This window comes from Mobula birostris, chromosome 1 (genome assembly GCF_030028105.1).
Source record: "Mobula birostris isolate sMobBir1 chromosome 1, sMobBir1.hap1, whole genome shotgun sequence".
Taxonomy (NCBI): domain Eukaryota; kingdom Metazoa; phylum Chordata; class Chondrichthyes; order Myliobatiformes; family Myliobatidae; genus Mobula; species Mobula birostris.
The window spans coordinates 168,233,426-168,255,614 of record NC_092370.1 but is presented as its reverse complement, the minus strand read 5'-3'; the positions used below and the strand labels follow the sequence as shown (position 1 = coordinate 168,255,614).

The 22,189-nt window shown below is 40.7% G+C and overlaps 1 protein-coding gene across 1 annotated transcript in view; it reads right to left on the bottom strand.

Moving 5' to 3' along the window:
• The window catches only part of map3k9 (mitogen-activated protein kinase kinase kinase 9), a 184,929-nt gene that overhangs the window by 129,068 nt on the left and 33,672 nt on the right, over positions 1–22,189 (bottom strand). The window contains 1 exon segment of the mRNA XM_072251022.1: positions 21,294–21,846. Within this exon segment, the coding sequence (XP_072107123.1) occupies positions 21,294–21,846 (553 nt within the window).

Here is a 22,189-nt window from a genome sequence, read left to right as displayed (position 1 = left end):
GTAGCTCCAGTCTGGGACCACACTTACCTAATGAGGATTTGGCCTTAAAAAAAAATCAACCAATCAGGACAATTCATACTAACCAATCAGGAATAGGCAATTCAGATCCAGCAAATCAGGATTGAGCATTAAGCTCCACCCATGCACTGGTTCACTGAGAGGGTATATAAGGAGGTGCCCCTTAGACAGGGGTAACTTATCATTTGACTAACTTGTCTAAGGAAGATGGTTGGTTTACCATTGAAATATTGCTATCAGTATCTGTAAGTATGTGACTATTAATACTAAAAGATAGTATGGATAGATTTGATAACCAGTCACAAAGCTTCTGTAGTCAGTAAATTATTCTACTATTAATTTATTGAGCAAGTCTGCAAGAAAATGAATCTCAGTGTTGTATGTAGTGACATATATGTACTTTGATAATAAATTTACTTACAAGTTTCACTTACTATGGCTCATCTGACTTGGGCACCCCTAAAACCTAATACCTCAAAACATTAGATTAAAATGTTTTGTGAACAATGATGATTCTAATTTAAATATCACCAAATAGCCCTTACCACTTGGTCATATGTGAACTAATACATTGGAACTCTTGAACATTGTCCCTGGCAACGTGATTCTTCCTGCTGCATTGTAGTGCATTCAAGCTTGTAAAATATTGGATTAAAGTTTGAACAGCTCCAAGTGATATTTTAACTCCTTGTGAGCTCACAGCATGTAAGGTATCAAGATGTCTGTATGAGTTAAACACTGTAGAATTGTTAACATCTAATGTTTGCTGATAGCAGCTGGAGTCTTTCTTGGCCTCCGGCACCAGTAGCATAAGAAGAAAAGAGCAGAATGTATGTATCCCTGCATATCTCTCAATGTTTGTAGAACTCCTAAAGAAACTATGCTGAGTTAGTGGCATAAGAATAAAAGATGAGTTTGTCTGCCTCTGTGACTTGCTGTGCAGTGTAACATCCTATTTATTGAGGTGCCTTTTACTTCATTATTGGGACTTAACCTAGACCAGGAATGGCAAACCTTTTATATTCCATGTGTCAATTTTGTCACGCACAAGTTCAGATGCGATTTCCCCCCCCCCCCCACGCACAAGTTTTATATTAATGCATTCTTACAAGCATTGAATGGGGGTACAAGAGTTGTATGGCACATCTGAACTCGTGAGTGAAAAAATTGATGCATGGAATGCAAAAGGTTGGCCACCCCTGACGTAGACCAAAGATTATGATTTGATTATGCCTGGGATGGACCCAGGGTGATTTCACAAGTCAAGATTCTGAGTTCTGCTGACAACAGCAGCAACAATCAAGTGGAAACTAAGAATTGTAAGCCCTGAAATGTTTGGAAATTTTTGTAACTTTGTATCATAGTATTTTGTATGATTATTTGTGCTTTCTTTTTTATGATAATAAATTAGGCTTAAACTACTTTGTTGTTACCTTATTACCAAATCTCCTGGATAGTCAAATTGTATGGTTTGGGTCTGATCAACCCAGTCCATTACAACCCAGCCCATTACACTGGTTGACTTAAACATTCACACTGATTGCATTGCAGCTGAAATGAACATCGATACATAGGAAGGAAAAAAACACTTGGGAAATTATTAATAAAACCCCAACAAAACTGATTCCAGCCCAGATATTGAAGGTAAACTAATTGAGGAATTTCTTGACATTGATTTCTCTAGGCTTGAAGAAAAGTGTAGACATGAGAATATTGTAACACTCATGGGAATATGACATTAGACTACAACATCGTGAAAAATTTTTTAAATAAAAAATCTTCTACATTAGATAGATATTGCATTTTCCCTTTATGGCCAACAAGTATATAAAAACACAAAATTTTAGACATTTCCCTTTCTTCAATTATGGCCACTTTTCCACTTGATTGCTAAGATGACAATGTTCTGCATTAGTGGTTTGTATTTTAAATGATTTAGCAACAGTGGATCTGGTTTTTGCAAAGGAAGTTGAGATAGAAGGATGTAATGAAGCAAAAGATAAGAGAAAAAGACAATGTTTTCCTTCCTGGTCAACTGAAGTTGCTAAGTCCAATAACTGTTTTAGAGATTTCAGTACCGTAGACTACCCAGATTTCATACTTGCCCTCAATTAAACAGCTATGCTGTGGTGCAAATAATACCTTATAGCAAATTAGTACTGAACTTTTGTTTCCAATAAACTTAAAGCAGGGAAGGAAAAAAGCCTATAATAACTTTGCTGTTGGAGACAAAATGATGATAAATTTTGGGGTTGCATTGATAACATTCTCCCCAAATAGATAATGTTACATACACAGACAAGTCTTTAATTATTGCTGTGTGTTCAGTCACAGGCAGATAAAAACAGTACAGCACTGAACAATTTTGATTTATAAAAAAATATTAGAGTAAACCTGCCCGTGCAGCCCTGCCTTTGACAGTGCTCCCTTTCATAATTGTACTGATGTTGTCATCCTACAGTTCACTCACAAGGTGAAATTTCTGATGACAAAAGTCGTTCAGACATACTGTGGTCAATGAATCACTTGCTTTTTAAGGCTTATAAAAGGAAATGCTCCTTGGAGCAATCTGATTCTTCACCCAATATTGCATATCTCAAGACAGAAATGAAAGCCCAGTTTTAAGGAATGATTTGTGATAGATGCAGCAAACAGTATTCTAGATAAACTTGATATTCATCAACAATGGCAAGAAGAAACTCAGACCAACCAAAAGAATATTTCTCTATACACTACTGGAGTAACTGAACTGGCATAATCAGATGAGCGAGGCACCTCCTTTCATAACTTACTTTTGCAGACGCATACCAAGTCCCTGACTGGCTTAATGCTCTAGCTGAAACAATAACTAAGACCTTCCAAGCTTTTTCAAATTTAACTTCTGCAGCAGCAAATACAATTTCTGGGAGGATTGGCACTACATTAAATTGGGTTAAAGATTTTTTTTGCAGTTTTCCAATGGACAATTTCCCTTGTCATTGGATTTATTATTTTTATAGCACTCCTTTTGTTGAAGCATTGAAGCCTGCAAAGGATGGAAGTTTGGTGACTTCTGCTCCACTTCTAAGACTCTGCTAACACCCATACCCACCCTGCACTGCCTACACTACACTGTCTATGTCTACTGTGCTATACCCTGCCTCATACTCACCTTTTATCTATTCCTCAGGTTTGTCTTCAAATCTGGAAAAGTAGGAGACCACCCTAATTATGTTATCCTTGCTCCTCTCCTTTTTTTGTCCTGATCACAAATTTGTGTATGGTATGTATGTCTTTCCTCATTTTCAGGGATGTCGGGATATATAGAAGTTACTTAAAATTTTAGATGGCATGCCATATCTGTGCAAACTTCTGAGAAATAGATATGTTGTTGTATCTTTGTGATTGTACTCCAATGTTGAAGTTGAGATGAAAAAGAAATGTAGTCTGGATGTCACAAAGGACTGGGAAAAGAGAACAAGTAGCAATTTTTCTGTGAATGAATCAGCCTACCTAGCAAGCAAGTATCAGTTAAGTTGCTGACACAATTAATAACATTTTATAGCTACATCTGCTGCAATTGCTGGGTTTGCAAACTTTTCCACCTTCAGATGCTCCAGTGTAATAATGCTATCATAGCAGTGTTCAGCAATGTCAAAACTTTGCCTTAGAACTATCTTAGTCAATGTGCATGCTGAAGTGCAAGCACAGTCTCTAGCATTACTGATTCACAAAGATTTTTTTTTTTCTTGCACGTTTTCAATCTTTTTTTTTGTCAAAAATAGAATCACCACTGTCATACACCGAATCAAAGGTGATGAATCAGCAGATGGGAGGGAGATCTGACTAAGTGGTGCCATAACAACAACCTCTTACTCAATGTCAGCATGACCAAGCAGCTGACTTCAGGTGAAGTAAACCAGAGGAACCCAGTCCTCATTGGAAGATCAGAGGTGGAGAGGGTTAGAAACTTTAAATTCCTCAGTGTTTTTATTCAGAGGACCTGTCCTGGTCCTGCAATGATGAAGAAAGCATGGCAGCGCCTCTACTTCCTTAGGAATTTGTGGAGATTCAACATGACACCTAAAATTTTGACAAACTTCTACAAATGTGTAGTGAAGAATATACCGACTGGCTCATCACAGCCTGGTATGGAAACACCAATGCCCTTGAATGAAAATCCTACAAAAAGTAGTGGACATGACCCAGTCAATCATGGGTAAATACCCCTCTGCCATTGAGCACATCAACATAAAATGCTGTCACAGGAAAGTCACATCGATCATCATGGACCTCCACCACCCAGGACATGCTCCTTTTCTCACTGCTGCAATCAAGAAGGTAGTACAGGAGCCTCAGAACTCAACTATCAGGTTCAGGAACAGTGACTAACCCTTAAGCATTTGGCTCTCGAACCAAAGGGAATAACATCACTCAACTTCACTTGCTCCATCATTGAAATGTTCCCACAACCAATGGACTCACTTTCAAAGACTTTTTATCTCATGTCTTCTATTTATTGCTTGCTTATTTATTTATTTATCTATTTATTTTTACTTTCTATTTGTATTTGGATAGTTTGTTCTCTTCTGCACTCTGGTTGAATGCCTAAGTCAGGGGTTATTTTGTTGACTGTTATGGTTATTATTCTTTGGATTTATTGAGTATGCACATAAGAAAATTAATCTCAGTTGTATATGGTGGCCTATATGTACTTTGATAATAAATTTACTTTGAACTTTTGAACAGTCCTTACATTTGGGATAAAATAGTACAATGATGAAAGGCTGTATTAATAACACACCTTGAAATAAGAAAACATTATTTTAAAAATATCACAAACCAACAGTCTTATTCGTTAAGTAGCAAAGAAAATGGCTCCCCATGCAACCACTGATGGAAAATTTACCCTGAATTTGCAACTGTTTATGGGTGGACAAGTCGAGAGAGGATATACTTGATCTGGTATTGGGAAATGAACCTGGTCAGGTGTCAGATCTCTGTGGGAGAACATATTGGAGATGGTGATCACAATTCTATCTCCTTTACCATAGCATTGGAGAGGGATAGGAACAGACAAGTTAGGAAAGCATTTAATTGGAGTAAGCGGAAATATGAGGCTATCAGGCAGGAACTCAGAAGCATAAATTGGGAAGAAATGTTCTCAGGGAAATGTACAGAAGAAATGTGGCAAATGTTCAGGGGCTATTTGTGTGGAGTTCTGCATAGGTACATTCCAATGAGACAGGGAAAGGATGGTAGGTTATAAGAACTGTGGTGTACAAAGGCTGTTGTAAATCTAGTCAAGAAGAAAAGAGCTTATGAAAGGTTCAAAAAAAATAGGTACTGATAGAGATAGAAACCATAGAAACTACAGCACAGAAACAGGCCTTTTGGCCCTTCTTGGCTGTGCCGAACCATTTTCTGCCTAGTCCCACTGACATGCACACGGACCATATCCCTCCATACATCCTCCCATCCATGTATCTGTCCAATTTATTCTTAAATGTTAAAAAAGAACCTGCATTTACCACCTCATCTGGCAGCTCATTCCATACTCCCACCACTCTGTGTGAAGAAGTCCCCCCTAATGTTCCCTTTAAACTTTTCCCCCCTCACCCTAAACCCATGTCCTCTGGTTTTTTTCTCCCCTTGACTCAGTGGAAAAAGCCTGCTTGCATTCACTCTATCTATACCCATCATAATTTTATATACCTCTATCAAATCTCCCCTCATTCTTCTACACTCCAGGGGATAAAGTACTAACCTATTCAACCTTTCTCTGTAACTGAGTTTCTCAAGTCCCGGCAACATCCTTGTAAACCTTCTCTGCACTCTTTCAACCTTATTTATATCCTTCCTGTAATTTGATGACCAAAACTGAACACAATACTCCAGATTCGGCCTCACCAATGCCTTCTACAACCTCATCATAACACTCCTGCTCTTATACTCAATACTTTGATTAATAAAGGCCAATGTACCAAAAGCTCTCTTTACGACCCTATCTACCTGTGACACCACTTTTAGGGAATTTTGTATCTGTATTCCCAGATCCCTCTGTTCCACTGCACTCCTCAGTGCCTTACCATTAACCCTGTATATTCTACGTTGGTTTGTCCTTCCAACATGCAATACCTCACACTTGTCAGTATTAAACTCCATCTGTCATTTTTTAGCCCATTTTTCCAACTGGTCCAAGTCCCTCTGCAGGCTATGAAAACCTTCCGCACTGTCTACTACACATCCAATCTTTGTATCATCAGCAAACTTGCTGATCCAATTTACCACATTATCATCCAGATCATTTTATATAGATGAGAAATAACAATGGACCCAGCACTGATCCCTGTGGCACACCACTAGTCACAGGCCTCCACTCAGAGAAGCAATTCTCTACCACCACTCTCTGGCTTCTTCCATCGAGCCAATGTCTAATCCAATTTACCACCTCTCCATGTATACCTAGAGACTGAATTTTCCTAACCAACCTCCCATGCAGGACCTTGTCAAAGGCCTTACTGAAGTCCATGTAGACAATATCCACTGCCTTCTCTTCATCCACTTTCCTGGTAACCTCCTCGAAAAACTCCAATAGATTGGTCAAACATGACCTACCATGCACAAAGCCATGTTGACTCTCCCTAATAAGTCCCTGTCTATCCAAATGCTTGTAGATTCTGTCTCTTAGTACACCCTCCAATAACTTACCTACTACCGATGTTAAACTTACAGGCCTATAATTTCCCAGATTACTTTTCAATCCTTTTTTAAACAACGGAACAACATGAGCCACTCTCCAATCCTCCGGCACCTCACCTGTAGGCAGCGACATTTTAAATATTTCAGCCAGGGCCCCTGCAATTTCAACACTAGTCTCCTTCAAGGTCCGAGGGAACACCCTGTCAGGTCCCGGGGATTTATCCACTTTAATTTTTCTCAAGACAGCAAGCACCTCCTCCTTTTCAATCTGTACAGTTTCCATGATCTCACTACTTGTTTCCCTTAATTCCATAGACTTCATGCCAGTTTCCTTAGTAAACACAGACGCAAAAAACTTATTTAAGATCTCCCCCATTTCCTTTGGTTCCGCACATAGCCGACCACTCTGATCTTCAAGAGGGCCAATTTTATCCCTTACAATCCTTTTGCTCTTAATATACCTGTAAAAGCTCTTTGGATTATCCTTCACTTTGACTGCCAAGGCAACCTCATGTCTTCTTTTAGCCCTCTTGATTTCTTTCTTAAGTATTTTCTTGCACTTCTTATACTCCTCAAGCACCTTATTTACTCCCTGCTTCCTATACACATCATACAACTCCCTCTTCTTCTTTATCAGAGTTGCAATATCCCTTGAGAACCAAGGTTCCGTATTCCTATTCACCTTGCCTTTAATCCTGACAGGAACACACAAACTCTGCACTCTCAAAATTTCTCCTTTGAAGGCTTCCCACCTACCGATCACATCCTTGCCAGAGAACAACCTGTCCCAATCCACGCTTTTTAGATCCTTTCTCATTTCTTCAAATTTGGCCGCCTTCCAGTTTAGAACCTCAACCCTAGGACCAGATCTATCCTTGTCCATGATCAAGTTGAAACTAATGGTGTTATGATCACTGGAACCAAAGTGCTCCCCTACACAGACTTCTGTCACTTGTCCTAACTCATTTCCTAACAGGAGATCCAATATTGCATCCCCTCTAGTTGGTCCCTCTATATATTGATTTAGAAAACTTTCCTGAACACACTTTACAAACTCTAAATCATCTAGACCCCTAACAGTATGGGAGACCCAATCAATATATGGAAAATTAAAATCCCCTACCACCACAACTTTGTTTCCTGCAGTTGCCTGCTATCTCTCTGCAGATTTGCACTTCCAATTCTCTTTGACTATTGGGTGGTCTGTAATACAATCCCACTAATGTGGCCATACCTTTCCTGTTTCTCAGCTCCACCCACAAGGAGTCAGTAGACAAGCCCTCTAATCTCCTGCCTGAGCACTGCTGTAATATTTTCCCTAACAAGCAATGCCACTCCCCCACCTTTCATTCCTCTGCCTCGATCACATCTGAAACATCGGAACCCTGGAATATTAAGCTGCCAGTCCTGCCCCTCCTGTAGCCAAGTCTAGAAGATTGCAAGGCTAGCAGGAAGGAGCTTAAGAAAGAAATTAGGAGAGCCAGAAGGGGCCATGGGAAGGCCTTGGTGGACAGGATTAAGGAAAACCCCAAGGCATTCTACAGGTATGTGAAGAGCAAGAGTATAGGACGTAAGGGAATAGGACCAATCAAGTGTGACCGTGGAAAATGTGTATAGAACTGGAGGAGATAGCAGAGGTACTTAATGAGTACTCTGCTTCAGTATTCACTACAGAAAGGGAGCTTGGCGATTGTAGGAATGACTTGCAGCAGACCGAAAAGCTTGAGCATATAGATATTAAGGAAGAGGATGTGCTGGAGCTTTTGGAAAGCATCGAGTTGGATAAGTCACTGGGACCGGACAAGATGTACCCCAGGCTACTGTGGGAGGTAAGGGAGGAGATCGCTGAGCCTCTGGCGATGATCTTTGCATCATCAATGGGAACGGGAGATGTTCCAGAGGATTGAAGGGTTGCGCATGTTGTTCGTTATTCAAGAAAGGGAGTAGAGATAGCCCAGGAAATTATAGACCAGTGAGTCCTACTTCAGTGATGGAGTAAGTTGATGGAGAAGATCCTAAGAGGCAGGATTTATGATCATTTGGAAAGGAATAATATGATTAAGAATAGTCAGCATAGCTTTGTGAAAGGCAAGTTGTGCCTTATGAGCCTAATTGAATTTTTTGAGGATGTGACTAAACACATTGACGAAGGTAGAGTAGTAGATATAATGTATATGGATTTCAACAAGGCATTTGACAAGGTACCCTATGCAAGGCTTATTGAGAAAGTAAGGAGGCATGGGATCTAAGGTGAAATTGCTTTGTGGATTCAGAACTGGCTTGCCCACAGAAGGCAAAGAGTGGTTGTTGACGGGTCATATTCTGCGTAGAGGTTGGTGACCAGTGGTGTGCCTCAGGGATCTGTTCAGGGACCCTTCCTCTTCGTGGTTTTTTATAAATGACCTGGTTGAGGAAGTGGAGGGATGGGTTAGTAAATTTGCTGATGACACAAAGGTTGGGGATGTTGTGGATAGTGTGGAGGGCTTCCAGCGGTTACAGCGGAACATTGATAGGATGCAAAAATGGGCTGAGAAGTGGCAGATGGAGTTCAATCCAGACAAGTGTGAGGTGGTTTATTTTGGTAGGTCAAATATGATGGCAGAATATAGTATTAATGGTAAGACCCTTGGCAGTGTGCAGGATCAGAGGGATTTTGGGGTCTGAGTCCTTAGGATACCCAAAGCTGATGTGCAGGTTGACTCTGTGGTTAAGAATGCATACGGTACATTGGCCTTCATCAACCATGGGATTGAGTTCAAGAGCCGAGAGGTAATGTTACAGCTATATAGGACCCTGATCAGACCCCACTTGGAGTACTGTGCTCATTTCTAGTCACCTCACTACAGGAAGAATGTGGTAACTATAGAAAGGGTGCAGAGGAGATTTACAAGGATGTTGCCTGGATTGGGGAGCATGCCTTATGAGAATAGGTTGAGTGAACTTGGCCTCTTTTCCTTGGAGCGACGGAGGATGAGAGGTGACCTGATAGAGATAGAGGTGTATAAGTTGGTGAGAGGCATTGATCGTATGAAATAGTCAGAGGCTTTTTCCCAGGGCTGAAATGGCTAAGATGAGAGGACACATTTTTAAGGTGCTTGGAAGTAGGAGATGTTAGGGCTAAGTTCTTTCACACAGCGGTGACTGCGTGGAATGGGCTGTTGGCGATGATGGTGGAGGTGGATATGATAGGGTCTTTTAAGAGACTCCTGGATAGGTACGTGGAGCTTAGAAAAATAGAGGGCTATGGGTAACCCTAGGTAACTTCTCAAGTAAGTACATGTTCGGCACAGTATTGTGGGCCGAAGGGGCTGTATTGTGCTGTAGATTTTCTATGTTTCTATGATCAAAAAGGTTCTGTCTTTCATAGAAAGGAGACATTATTCATGTCACACTTTATCCCTAGAAAACAGTCACATTCAATACCAATGTGCTGCAAAGGGGCTCAAGTGCTGCCAAATGATTACGTCTTCAGTGGAGTTTTGTTAAGTTGAACAAAGTAGACCAATAATTGGCATTTAATTTTTTCATTTATTAACTTGGGCATTTTTACTTTCTTAGAAGCTTAAGTAGGTTCAGGATGTCACCAAACATTCTAACAAACTACAGATGTACTAATATTTGGGTTCTAGCAAATTCAATGTACAGGAAGGCACGGGGCTGCAGAGAGAAGTGAACACAGCCCATTACGTCACAGTCGTATCCCTCCCCACCACAAAGTATCAACACGAGGTGTTGCTTCAAGAAAGCAACATGTGCCATAGCTCTCCACCATCTGGGCCATGCCATCTTCTCATAGCAATCATCAGGCAGGAGGTACAGAAGCTTGAAATCTTACACCACCAGATTCAAAAACATCTTCCCTTCGACTATTTGGTAGCTGAATCAACCTAAGCAAACCACAGTATAGAAGCACAATGACCACTGTGCATGACAATAGACTGGTTTTCTTTTATTCTGATTGTGTTCTTTCTCACAGCTCATTCTACGTACTCACCACCGTCTGCATGAGAGTATTTCCCCTCATGTCACTTTTCAAACTTCCCCTCTCACTCTAAATTTACTTTCCATAGGGTAGACTCCCTTACACTGGAGAAAAGATTCTCTCCAGTCCACTATCCTACAACAGTTCTAATGATCCCAAGCAGTTTCAGAATCCAGACTCCTCCGCAATCAATGCAGGTTCCAACGACCTTGGACTCCTTCAAAGTGCCGATTGTGCAAACTTCACTCTGACTCTAGCCTTGACTGACAGCATCACCAGGCAGGGACTTTACAAGCTAGTGCTGAAACCCCGTCTCCCCTTCCCCCACCACAACTCTGCAATCCTGTGTCTCTCAGGTCCCACCGTCAGCTCTAGGGTCTTTGGAGACTCCATCTTCCTCTCACCCCACCTTCCCTGAACACTCCAACCCTCTCCTCTCCTCTGACACTACCAACCCCCTCCAACCCCCCCCCCCCGATCCCAGCTCTCATCCATGCTGGGTCTTCACCATCCCCTCTGAGGCAAAATGTTCTGCCCTCAGTCAGGGCCTCACCTTTGTTCCCCTGCACCCACACTTCAATGAATTCCACGCCCACCATGACACTGAGCTCTTCTTCCGCCACCTCCATCTCTGTGCCTACTTCTTTGGCAAGGACTCTCCACCCCGCACCGATGATCTCTTCTCCCATCTTCAACCCTCCTCCTCCTCCTCTTCCTCCTCCTGGACACCCTGCACTGGTCTTCTGCCTGCTCTGGATCTTTTCATTGCCAACTGCCAATGGGACTTCAACCATCTAGACTTCAACACTCCTCTCTCCTATTCCAACCTCACCCCTTCCAAATGGTCTGCTCTCCGCTCCCTCAGCACTAATCCTAACCTCACGATCAAACCTGCAGATAAGGGAGGTGTTGTGTCTGGCATACTGACCTCTTACCTTGCTGACGTCCTGCAACAACCGTCAGACACCTCCTCTTACTTGCCCCTTGAACAGGACCCCACTAAGGAACAGCAGACCATTATCTCCCACACCATCACTGACCTTATTGACTCTGGTGATCTCCCATCCACTGCCACCAACCTCATGGTTCCCGTAACCCGCACCTCTCATTTCTACCTCCTACCCAAAATCCACAAACCTGCCTGTCCAAGTAGACCCATTGTTTCAGCTTGTTCCTGCCCCTCTGAACTCATATCCACATAACTGAACTCAGTTTTAACCCCTCCCAACGGTTCAGTCCCTTCCTGCCTACATCCCTGACACATTACACACTCTGCATCTTTTCAATGATTTCAGGTTCCCTACCCCCATCATTTTATTTTACTATGTATGTCCAGTCCCTATACACCTCCATCCCCCACAAGGAAGGACTCAAAGCTCTCCATTTATTTCTGGACACCAGACCCAACCAGTTCCCTTCCACCACCACTCTACTCCATCTAACGGAATGTCCTCACTCCATCTGACGGAATGTCCTCACTCAGTAATTTCTCCTTTGGCTCCTCCCACTTCCTTCAAACAAAGGGTGCAACCATGGGCACTCGCATGGGTCCCAGCTATGTCTGCCTTTTGTCAGCAATGTGGAACAGTCTACATTCCAAGCCTACACTGGTATCTCTCCCCAACTTTTTCTGCGCTACATTGACACTGCTTCCTGCTTCCATGTGGAGCTCGTCAACTTCATCAACTTTGCCTCCAACTTTCACATTGCCCTCAAGTTCACCTGGACCATTTCCAATACTTCCCACCCCTTTCTTGATCTCTGACTTTAGAGAAAGCTTATCTAATGATGTCCATTATAAACCTACTGACTCTGAAACTACCTGGACTATACCTCTTCCCACCCTGTTACTTTAAAAATGTTATCTCCTTCTCTCAATTCCTCCGTCTCCACCACATCTGCTCTCTGTAGGAGCCATTTCATGCCAGAACTAAGGAGATGTCCTGCTTCTAAGAAAGAGGCTTCCCTTCCTCCACTAACGCTGCCCTCAACCGCATCTCTTCCCTTTCACACACATCTGCCCTCACCCCATCCTCCCACCACCCCAACAGTGATAAAATTCCTCGTCCTCATTTAGCACCAGACCAGCCATTGTGTCCAGCACATAATTCTCCGTAACTTCTGCAATGGGAGCCCACCACCAAGTACATCTTTCCCTCACCCCCCATGACCCAACTCCCCCCCCCCCACTTCCTGCTTTCTGCGGGGATTGCTCCCTAAATTTGTCCCTCCCCACCGATCTCCCTCCTGGCACTTGTCCTTGCAAGTGGAACGAGTGCCACACCTGCTCCTACACCACCGCTCTTAGGGTCCCAAACTGCCTTTCCAGGTGAGGCAACACTTCACCTGTGAGTCTGTTGGGGTTATCTACTGTATATGGTACTCCAAGTGTGGCCTCCTGTATAATTGGTGAGACCTAACGTAGATTGGAAGACCGCTTCATCAAGCACTACATCCACCAGAAAAAGTGGGTTCTCCTGGTGGCCACACTCAAGTTGAAGGAGCAACACCTTGTATTCTGTCTGGGTAGCCTCCAACCTGATGGCATGAACATTGCTTTCTCAAACTTCAGATAATGCACCCCCTTCACCATTCCCCATTCCCATTTCCCCCCCTCACATTATCTCCTTCTCTTCCCATTACCTCCCTCTGGTGCTCCTCCCCCTTTACTTTCTTCTATGGTTTTCAGTCCTATCCTATCAGATCCCTCTTTCTCCAGCCCTGTATCTCTTTCACCTATCAACTTCCCAGCTCTTTACTTCACCCCTACCCCTCCTGGTTTCACCTATCACCTTGTGTTTCTTTCTCTCCTCTCCCCACCTTCTCGTCTTTACATCTCCAGCCCTGATGAAGGGTCTTGGTCTGAAACGTCAACGGTTTACTCATTTCCATAGGTGCAGCCTGGTCTGTTGAGTTCCTCCAGTATTTTGTATGTGTCTCATAACTTTAAACATTACTACACAGTCATCCCTCATTCTCCTTTATTCCAAGGAATAAAGATTATCCAGGTTAACCCCTCAAATCCTGACCACACCTTTGCAGTTGTTTTTTTTTAAAACACTAACCACATCATTCCGATAATAGGGTGACCCAAACTATGTACAGTACTCTAAGTGTGGCTGCACCAATGACTTGTACAACTGCAACATAAAGTCTCACCACCTCTACTCAATGAAGGTCAACAAGCTAAACACCCTTTTCACTACCGTCTCCCTGTGATGCCTCTTATAATGAACTCTGCATTGTATTCCTACACCTCTTGATTCCATTGCACTCCTTGGTGACTTTGCATTCACAGTACAAACCCTACATTGGTTTGAATTTCCAAATGTATTTTCTCATACTTGGCTGTTTTTGAAATACGTTTGCCACTCCTCAGCCCACTGCCCTAAATAGAAACCATAGAAACTACAGCACAGAAACAGGCCTTTTGGCCCTTCTTGGCTGTGCCGAACCATTTTCTGCCTAGTCCCACTGACCTGCACACGGACCATATCGCTCCATACACCTCCCATCCATGTATCTGTCCAATTTATTTTTAAATGTTAAAAAAGAACCCGCACTTACCACCTCGTCTGGCAGTTCATTCCATACTCCCACCACTCTCTGTGTGAAGAAGCCCCCACTAATGTTCCCTTTAAACTTTTCCCCCCTCACCCTTAACCCATGTCCTCTGGTTTTTTTCTCCCCTTGCCTCAGTGGAAAAAGCCTGCTTGCATTCACTCTATCTATACCCATCATAATTTTATATACCTCTATCAAATCTCCCCTCATTCTTCTACGCTCCAGGGAATAAAGTACTAACCTATTCAACCTTTCTCTGTAACTGAGTTTCTCAAGTCCCGGCAACATCCTTGTAAACCTTCTCTGCACTCTTTCAACCTTATTTATATCCTTCCTGTAATTTGGTGACCAACACTGAACACAATATTCCAGATTCGGCCTCACCAATGCCTTATACAACCTCATCATAACATTCCAGCTCTTATACTCAATACTTTGATTAATAAAGGCCAATGTACCAAAAGTTCTCTTTACGACCCTATCTACCTGTGACGCCACTTTTAGGGAATTTTGTATCTGTATTCCCAGATCCCTCTGTTGAGTAGAGAAGATGAGACTTTATGTTGCAGTTGTACAAATCATTGGCGCAGCCACAATTAGAGTACTGTACATAGTTTGGGTCACCCTATTATCGGAATGATGTGGTTAGTGTTTTTTTAAAAATGAAGATCTTCCTGTAATCTATGATAACCACCTTCACCATTCACAACACCTTATAATTTAATGTCATTTGCAAACCTACTAACCAACCCTTATGAATTAGCATCTAAATCATTTATATAAATAACGAATAACAGATTTCCCTGCAGCACACCACTAGTCACTATCCTCCCTTCCAAGAAAAAAATCAACCTTCAATTACCACTCTATACTTCCTACCTCTGAGCTAATCTTGAATCCACCTTACTAGCTCTCCCCGGATTCCACTGGACCCGAACCATCCAAAACAGCGTATCACATGGGACCTTGTCAAAGTCCAAATAGACAACATCCTCAGCACTACTCTCATCAACCTTTTCAACCACTTCTTTCAAAAAGACTCAAAGGTCTTTCAAGCACAACTTCCCACATGCCAGGTCATGCTGACTCCTCCAATACTGACTCTGCTAGGAGATCCTGTCCTCAGCAACTTCCCCACTACTGATGTCAGCTGTGAATTTGTCTCTTTAGTAGCACTATTCCATGATCAGGTGAGCATGTCGCAAATATAGAATGGTTGCAATGAAGAATTTTGTCAAAAGGTTATTTTATTTGATTATATTTTATTTGAGGAAATCAAACTAAGAAATCAGATAATATTAGATTTAGTAATGAGCCAAATTCTATTCAGGGACATTGGAATGTGACTGTATTATGAAGTTCAATATAGGGCTTTGAAGTAAGAAAAACAAAACAGCCAAGATTCTATTCGGGCAAATTTGATTTCAGTGCAGTGTAATAGAAATTTTCAACAGTAAATAAGGGGCAAATGAGTCAGCAAACCAACAAAAAAAAAATCAGAAGATTAAGATAAACAATGTGATGAAAGACCATTTGATATCTCTGTTATGAGGGCTAAATGTATCCAAAAAAATCAACTATATATGAACTTGAGTTATAAAATACAACTTAAACCCATAAGGACTGATAAAAAATGCAGTAACTATCATCACCATTGGAGACTTAATGAATATTCAAATAACAGTAACAATGATATAAGACCATAAGACAAAGGAGCAGAATTAGGCCATCTGGTCCATCGAATCTGCTCCACCATTCAATCATGGTTGATACTTTTGTCTATCTCCTCCTCATTTCCAATTTCTAGCCTTCTCCCTGTAACCTTTGATGCCATGTCTAATCAAGAACCTATCAATCTCTGCCTTAAATACATCCAACAACCTGGCCTCCATAGCTGCATGTGATAACAAATTCCACAAATTCACCACCCATATAAGAGATAGAAAAATTGAAACAGCCTGAAAAGAGTATAAATTCAACATCAAAGCAGAAGAAATTTATATTCAACACCAAAAGAATGGTTAGCAGGAACATGAGCCCAATGAATGAGAGAACATCATGAATAAAAATAAAGATTAATGATATCACATCAGTATTTACAGTAGAAACAGTTTATAGAGTCATGGAGTCACACAGCCCTCTATGTCTTTATAATGTTCTTGGTCAGCTTTCTAATATCTTTAATTTGTTACATAATATCTAATTATATTGCATTGTCATGACAAATTTAAGGCATTAAACGAGCCACAATAAAGCAAGCTCATAATATAGACCATCAACAATTTGGGCACACATTGTCAAAGCCTCTGAAGTAATATTTTGGAGTTTCAAAATAAAAATATACTTAAAATTTTCTCTAATTTACTGCTGAAGTATAAAGGAAGCATTGGGGTCTGCAGAGGTACTCAGCAACACCGCGAAAGATCATGTGATATTCAGTCCACACTATAGTTACGTAGGTCCAGTCCTTTCTCTTTCCTGATTGGCTGCAAGAGGGTACAGTAGCATACTGGTTAAAGAAGAATAACCAGTGTTACCGCACTCAGGTAGCACTTGCTGAATTTCATTTCAAATAACCTTTTGATTCTATGCATCTATGCCCACTCTCCTTGCTTGATGCAACTACTTGAAATACTAACTCATCACCAAAGAGAACTTTGGGAAAAGAAAGAAGGCAAGGAAGGATGAAAATTGTTCATATGTCACCAATAGTTTAAAATGACCAGAAGTGAAGATGCTCCAATCTTCCCAAAGTTAAAACCCTGGTAAATTCCTTCCTATCTTTTTTTCTTAAAAGAGGTTATCTCTACACTCACCAGAAACAGGGTCACTTTTAACAGGAAGGAATTCACCAAATTGGTATTCACTGCATAGAACAGAGACCTTCTTCAGACGACTTTGGAAAAGGAACCTTTCCCAGACCTCCAATCTGGATCTTATTTTAAAGGTCTTAAAACTGTATCATCTCTCCTATCTCAATTAGAAGAAACCAATAAGTCAAACACAACCGATTCTGAATCACCCTACCACCTACAGATCCCAAAAGCCTTGCTTCTCTGAAGCACAGAGTCCAGACTTTCAAGCCACTCTCAATAGCTTAATCCAGGGGCTGACCACACCAACCAGGCACAAAAGCTGAAACTAGCATAGCATTCTAACTAAGGACTGACTGCGGTTTTGTAAAAAAACTGTCTAATTTATCTTATGGTCAACTCTCCTATAATAATCTTGTTGGACAACAATCGATTTATTCACTGTTCGTAACTCTTTAGAAAACAGTAGAACATTGAAATCTTTTTTTCAGTGCGCTATATTAATGCTATTCATGATGGCTGTATGTATGCATGTCCATCAAGCACATGTATAATGCTTTTACTCAGTAAAACATTTGGTAATTTCATCCTAAATCCTCCAACACACCAAGTGTCATAGTCATAGTGTCAAGACATAGAATCAGGCCCTTGTACCCACCACGTCCATGTGAACTTTTCTGCCCATCTACACTATTTCCATTTGCCTGCGTTAGGTTTGTATTCCTGAAATACTCTACTGCAGAACCTGTAAAGGTCGAGCAGCATCTGTGGAGGGGATGGTACATGTGGGCCTTGTTTAGTGTTTCCTTTGTGTTTTTCTATGCTTTGCTATTCAAATGTACATGTAAACATCTCTTGTATTTGATTCCACCACTTTCTCTGGGAGTGAGTTCCAGACACCAACTCTACCATGTAAAAAAAAACAATTTTCTTCTCAAATCCCCTTTAAAACTTTTTCCTCTCACCTTAAACCATGCCCTTTTATTTATAATACCCTACCATGTGAGACAAAGATTCTGAAAATTGGCACACTATGTCTCTTATAATTTGATATTATTCTATCAGGTCATCCCTCAGCCTCCTTCACTCCTGAGAGTACAACTCCAGCCTGTCTGATTTCTCCCCATTATGAAAGCTCTATAGCCCAGGCAAAATCCTGGTGCGTCTTCTCTGCTCTGCCTCCCACTCAATCACGTTCTTCCTATAATGTGGGGACCAAAACTACATATAATATTCCAACTGCATTCTAAAGAGTGTTTTGCAAAGTCGAAACATAACATTCAAACTGCTACATTCTATGCCCTGACCTAAGAAGGCAAGCATGACATATGCCTTTCATTACTTCATTCCTTTCCTACTTCCAAGGAATCATGGACTTGAACACCTATGCTCCTGTTCATCAACATTCCCTTTCAACCAACCATTTATTGTATATGATCCATTTAATATCCCAAAATGCATTGCATCATACCAATTAAGAATAAATTTCACCTGACAATGCTTTACCTAATTTTTTAACTGATCAGCATCCTCTTTTCGCTTTCGGCATTCTGGTTTGCTATGCATAATACCATCAACTTTTGTGTCCTTTGCAAACTTAGTCATCCCTCCTATATTAATCCAAATCTATACTAAACATTATAAAAAAACAAGGGTCCCAGCACTGTTCTCTGCTGTATACCACGGATTACAGACTTCCACTCAGAAAAGCATCCTTCCCCGATTACCCTTTGCCTCCTATCAGCAAGGCAAGTTTGGATCCAATTAGGTAGCTCATCTTGAATCCCATGTGCCATATAACCTTCTGGAACAGACCACCATGCACGACCTTTACTTAAGTTATCCTAATATGCACTTTGAAATCAAAATGCTCAGGCAACACATTGCTAATGACTCAATCATTATTTTTTCAAATTGTCAATAACCAAGTAGTAAACTTCTATTGAACTCAGATTTTCACTAGGAGCTTCAGCTTTCTCACACTTCCTAAAGAAATTGATTAACTGGGCTATTCTAATTATCCTTTTGTGTAAAAACATGGCAAAAGTAATCAAAAAGAGAGTCAATGGGTACATGAACGAGAACAAGCTGCAAGGTTACAGAGGAAGTATGATAGAGAGAATGGGACTGACATGATTATTCTTTTGGGAGCCACCTCAATGGGCTGAATGGCCTTCTTGTCTATCATATGATCTGATGTTAAATTCAATGGCCCAGATAGTTTGATTATGCCCAGTTTAAATACAAAGCAGCCAGTGCATTTTAAGTGTATTCAGAAAACAAATTAAGAAAATAATCATTGAATATAGACACTTTTCCCTCTCAATTCCTTCTCTGCAAGGAATAATATAATCTAGCTTACAAAATGCTTTAAAAACACTTGCTTTCAAATATAAAATTTTAAAATCCATTCAAAAACCTAGCTAAACATTCTAGACCAAGTAAATGAAATTATCAGTGATATTTGTCACAGAAATTTCTCTAAATAAAACAACTCAAATGGCTACTTGACCTTCACTTACTATAAATTCCCATGGGAACAAGGCTTAACACAGAATGATAGTTAAGTAGTATCAAACCACTCAACACAGTTTGCTCAGCAAATACTGCAGCCAATGTGGAAATCTTGCATTAAAAAAACAAACATTATTAGTTCAGTGCTTCCTCTATGCCAACATAGCCCCTAACAGGATGGTCTCAGTTATTCCAGATAAAAAAGCTGCAAGGTATTGAAGCACTGGGGAATACTGGAAGATGAAGTCAATGTCAGTCCCATTGTAATTCCTCTCCATCTGTACCTCATGTATGGATGTTGATTAAAGCAAAGCTGAGTTCAGTTACACCATAGCAAGATATAGCAAGACCATTAGCACAGACAAAATCACACTCCAACCAGAACTACTGCCATCAAACCATGCATTGTCCCTGATAAATAAAAGGATTTTTAAAAAATTTTATTCTTGTTTGATAGTGAGGTAGAATGTTATTGGCCAACTGTAATTGCTTCAACAAGACTCCAATTGGATATTCAGTGTAAACTACTCCTAATCTGAAATTGCTGCATTTTGCATTTGACTGAGATTGCAAATAGCTTCATCACTAATTTGAAAGGAAAATCTGACTTCAGATCCCAAAGAGTAGATTTTTAAAACACTGGTATCTCTGTACCAGCCTGGATAAGTGATAGTGCTACTTTTCATTCACTGGCCCACCCAATTTATTTCATATCTTTTTCTTGACCCATTTAACAGTCATCTTCTATGATCAAAATATTAATATTTTATGCGCGATTTAGGGTGACAATTAAATACATCAGTGAAGATATGTAATTTTATCAATCAACAAATAGGATTTGATTGAAATAATATTTTCCCCAAAACTTTGTGGAACAAATAGAAAAGCAGCATTTGCAAATCCCATCGTAGTGAGGCTCACAGTGTTCTGTACAGTACTAAAGGATAGATGCACAGTCAGAATTACCAATATCAAACACACAAAAATAAACTGTAGATGTTGAAAATTTGAACTACAAGAAAAAAAACATTGGATATACTCAGAGGGCCAGGCTGCAACTACGGAGCGAGAAAGTGTCAAGTAGTACATTATAAGAAGCAAACCGCATGCATTCCCAAATAGGCAAAGGATACTGAGGACAATTGCAGGTTTTAAAATCCAGGAGTTCTCAGGCAAAGGATTGAAGCAATGATACATAAATTAAAGTATTATCATGACATAAGTGAAAGGTGAACAGAAGGGAAATCTTAACCACACTTGGAATAATTTAACTTAAACTCTCTCCACAACACACCCCCACCCCCCAACTCCTATCAAACTACCCTTCTTCCAGAGTCTACTTCTTCCTAAATTCTGAGACTCTGCATAAAACTGTGTTTTTGAGAGGTACCTTTGACTTTATTGGTGCATAATACAATCCAATTGAATTGAAGCAATGGAAATTCACAAACCACTTCTAATGATATTAGCTTTGTGCAATATACATAAACGAGTTTTAATACCGCTTCTTCCTGTGTTTCTAACATTGAAGTCACAGGAATTTATTTCTTATCATGTCTAAAGTTGAAGAACATAAAATTAGTAGTTTTCAAAGTCACATGAACACTTTTATCTGGCACAGGATAGGCAGCAAAACAACTTACATCCCCACGTTGGTTGATCTCCCATCACACCAGTAAGCACACTTTTGTCTAGTGTCATTCATTTTCTAATCTACTTACTGTTACTGGACTTGAGGTCACGATGGATAATAGAAACAATTGCTTCTTCATGTAAGTAATTCATGCCCCTTGCAATCTGAACTGCCCAGTTGACAAGTATATGAGGAGGGATCTTCTTGCCAGACAACACTCGATTTAAAGAGCCCCCACGGGCAAACTCCATGATCAAGCAAAGATTGGGCTCCTTCAGACAAACACCTTGCAAGGCTATGATGTTGGGATGCTTCAACATAGCGAACAGTTTTGCTTCCTGCTTAACATTTTCAATGGTCTGGCTGATGTCCTCATCTGGGTCCTGCCGAGCTGCTTTAACAGCAACCTCCTCCAGCCTCCAGATGCCTCTGTAAACTTTACCAAATCCACCAATGCCAATAATCTCCTCCAACTGCAGTTCACTAAAGTCTGTTTCCGGGACATGTGGGTAAACGTCAGTGCTTCTGTCTTGTAACTTGCTGTAACATGGGCCACTGGTGACATAGTTGCTGGGAAAGATGCCAACCTGGTCATTGATTTTACCCGTCCACCATCCTTCATCTCCAGACACCTTGGAATCCTAAACAGCAAAAAAAAAAATGATTTATTCCATCTCAAAGCATGTACATTTTGTCCCTGACAACACTCATCATATCTTCATATTCAGCTGACAGTGTTACAGTAATTCTTTATTCGACCTACACCACCTTTCCTACACTGCAGATACCCACCTGCTTATTCCAGCTTTAATTTCATTAGATAAGTATTGTCAACTGTCCTGCTGACCTCTCTGTGCAATAATTGTCGATATCTTTTTAAAACTCAATCTACATACAAGAGAAAAACACTGCCAAATTAGTTGTATATATCTTGGTAACAGACCTCAAACCATTTGCTTTCTCTCATATAAAGAGAAGCTTTTC